At 49.7% G+C, this 2,573-nt stretch overlaps 1 protein-coding gene across 1 annotated transcript; it reads left to right on the top strand.

The window, feature by feature from the left end:
- Positions 1-286: 286 nt before the first annotated feature.
- On the top strand, positions 287-670 carry LOC124687624 (defensin-like protein CAL1). Its single transcript, XM_047221398.1, has 2 exons — positions 287-353; positions 489-670. The coding sequence occupies exons 1-2, from the start codon at positions 287-289 to the stop codon at positions 668-670; spliced, it is 249 nt and encodes an 82-aa protein (XP_047077354.1).
- Positions 671-2,573: the final 1,903 nt, after the last annotated feature.

Raw genomic sequence — 2,573 nt, 5'->3', positions numbered from 1 at the left:
TGAAGAAGGCGGAATCGTAGAGAAGCATGATCGTTGGCTAGCCGAGGCAGAGTAGTAGCAATTGATTCACGCATGCAGTTAAACATCCACCAGCCACTTGCCAACAACCGTAGCTAGCTCAGCCTATAAAAGCCCCCACCCGGCCGCTCCGATCCTGCAAGCCCATCAACGTAGCAGCAGCTAGCTAGTAGCAAGTGAAAGCAGTGAGCTCTCTCGGTTAGTGACTTTCGTGATCCACTCCCAGCCGTTCCCACTTCCCAGTCTCGATCAGCTGCAGCAGAGAACGATGGCGCTTCCTTCTCGCCGCGTAGCCGCGTTCGCCGCTCTCCTCCTTCTCCTCCTGCTCGCCACAGGTGCGTTCTGCGTTGGTTCTCGGTGATTTTTCATGGTGATTTTGTTTCGTTTGTTCTTGTTCTTGGTGCTACCTCTGTCACCCACGAGGCGTTCGTTTTGATTTGAACTTTGGCTTTTCCTGGCCCTGCTTGCAGAGCTGGGGACGACGACGGTGGCTGAGGCGAGGACCTGCATCTCGCAGAGCCACAACTTCAGGGGTGCCTGCATCAGCAGCACCAACTGCGCCAGCGTCTGCAGGACCGAGGGCTTCCCCGACGGCGACTGCAAGACCCGGCTCTTCCAGCGCAAGTGTTTCTGCATCAAGCAGGACTGTTGATCGGCGTCCAGCGATCTGCTCTGCCGGCCGGCGACCGACATCCGCTTCTTCTGCTCCTGTTGATCGGTTGCTAGTTCTTCGTTCGTCGTCGTCGTTATGTTGTAGGTCTGTCTGCGAGCTGTTTCCTCCGCGCGCGCCTAGAATAAAGTAGAGCCGCTTATGTGTGTAGCTTCCTGCGAGTGATTTTGCAGGAATATATTAATTGTGGTTCGGCATCCGGAAATTTAGGTAATTAATTTAGTGTCTCGTCATGTCTGTGTCTGTGGCTCTGTGCAAGGTGCTGCTGCTGCCATGTAAGGTCGTTCCATCCATGGATATGTTTATATGTGTGGTCGTTTGGTGAATCGGTGATCATCTTCAAGGATACCTGCTATTAGATGACTATTCGCTCTCTCTTCTTTTGCTAGACACAAGAATAGATTTTAAGTTTAACTAACAAGACGTACGCATATACACAAAAACAACTAATCACTTGGTTAATTTGGGGTGAAATACCAAAACGCCCTGCATAATATATACTCCCTCCATTCTGATTTAGTCTACATTCTAGAAAAAATGAGACAAATTAATTAGTATTGCATTTATTAGTACTACTTAGATATGTGAACAACCAATCCAAGCTACATTGAAAATAACAACCTTCAATAAAAAGAACAAAACCACATCGTTTTCAGTGTTGTTGTTGACTAAAAGCTAGAATGTAGAGTATTTTAGAACAAATTTTGGGGCTAGAATGTAGACTATTACAAAACGGAGGGAGTATACCGCAACATCACCAAATATGCGGTGGAGTGCGAAGCAAGGGGTAATGAGCAAATAGGCAAATAATCATTAGCAATGAGAAAAGAAGGGGCCAACAGAAATCGCAAGCAAAATAAGCAGCAGCCTGTTTAGTTTCCCTATTGGTATAGGGAGTGGTATGAATTGCAACGTACGGCTGAGATTAAGCAGTGAAGATTAGGCCCATCAGGCCCAGAAAGTAGTAATTATGAAGGAAAAAAAACAAGACCTGAGAGCGATAATTGACAGCGACCAGAATCGATCTGTTTTTAACTTTTTATCACGACGCCGCCTCGAGTGGACGCCGCCGCCGCCTCTTCCACCGAGCACACGCCGGCGCCACCTCCAGGCCGCCGCCGCCTCTTCCTGAACAGCGTCCACCGCGTCCGCCTGGCACACGCCGCCACCTCCAGATGACGTCGCCGCCAGCGGCTCCACCGGGCACACGCTGGCGCCCTCTCCACGCCGCCGCTCCCGTCTCGTCCTGACCCACGGCCACCCCGTCCACTTCGTCCACCTCCCACGTGGACACTGCGCCGTTCCTCCTACTCGACCAGTTTGTGCAGAACTGCAGAACACCACCGGTACAATCTTCTCCTGGAGGTACGTGTTCCCCTCAATCATCCCTGAGTGAGGCTTGATCGGATGAGTTCAGAAAGAACCTTATTTGCATAGAGTGGCCAATTTGTGATGACTTCAGAAAGCATAGACCCAATCAGTCAAACAAAGCACCAGCGGCACCAACGGAACCAAAACCAGAAATGATACAAACTATGTCAATCTTCACTGTACCATGAGCAGACAAAATTATTGGGTACTGTAAGGCAGAGACGCATTGTATGTGTATGCATATAAATTTTCATTAATTCATCTAGCACTTGGAAGAAACTTTCGTCCATGTTTCGTGAGGGTTTTTGTAAACAAATCAGTGATATGGATAGGATAACCTCTGCATTTCAGGTGTTGTAGTATACTAGTACGGTGCCTACCAGTTCAGTCTAAGAGCATGTCTAACAGGCCCCGTATAACCAGCCCACCCCGTAAAATTCCGGCGGGATACGGGGCCGCAGCGAGTTTGGGCGTCTAGCAGGCCCCGTATCCGGGCCGGCCCGTTTCGGCGGAA

Source organism: Lolium rigidum, chromosome 2 (genome assembly GCF_022539505.1).
Source record: "Lolium rigidum isolate FL_2022 chromosome 2, APGP_CSIRO_Lrig_0.1, whole genome shotgun sequence".
In the NCBI taxonomy this organism is placed as follows: Eukaryota; Viridiplantae; Streptophyta; class Magnoliopsida; order Poales; family Poaceae; genus Lolium; species Lolium rigidum.
This window is presented reverse-complemented; position numbering and strand designations above follow the sequence as displayed.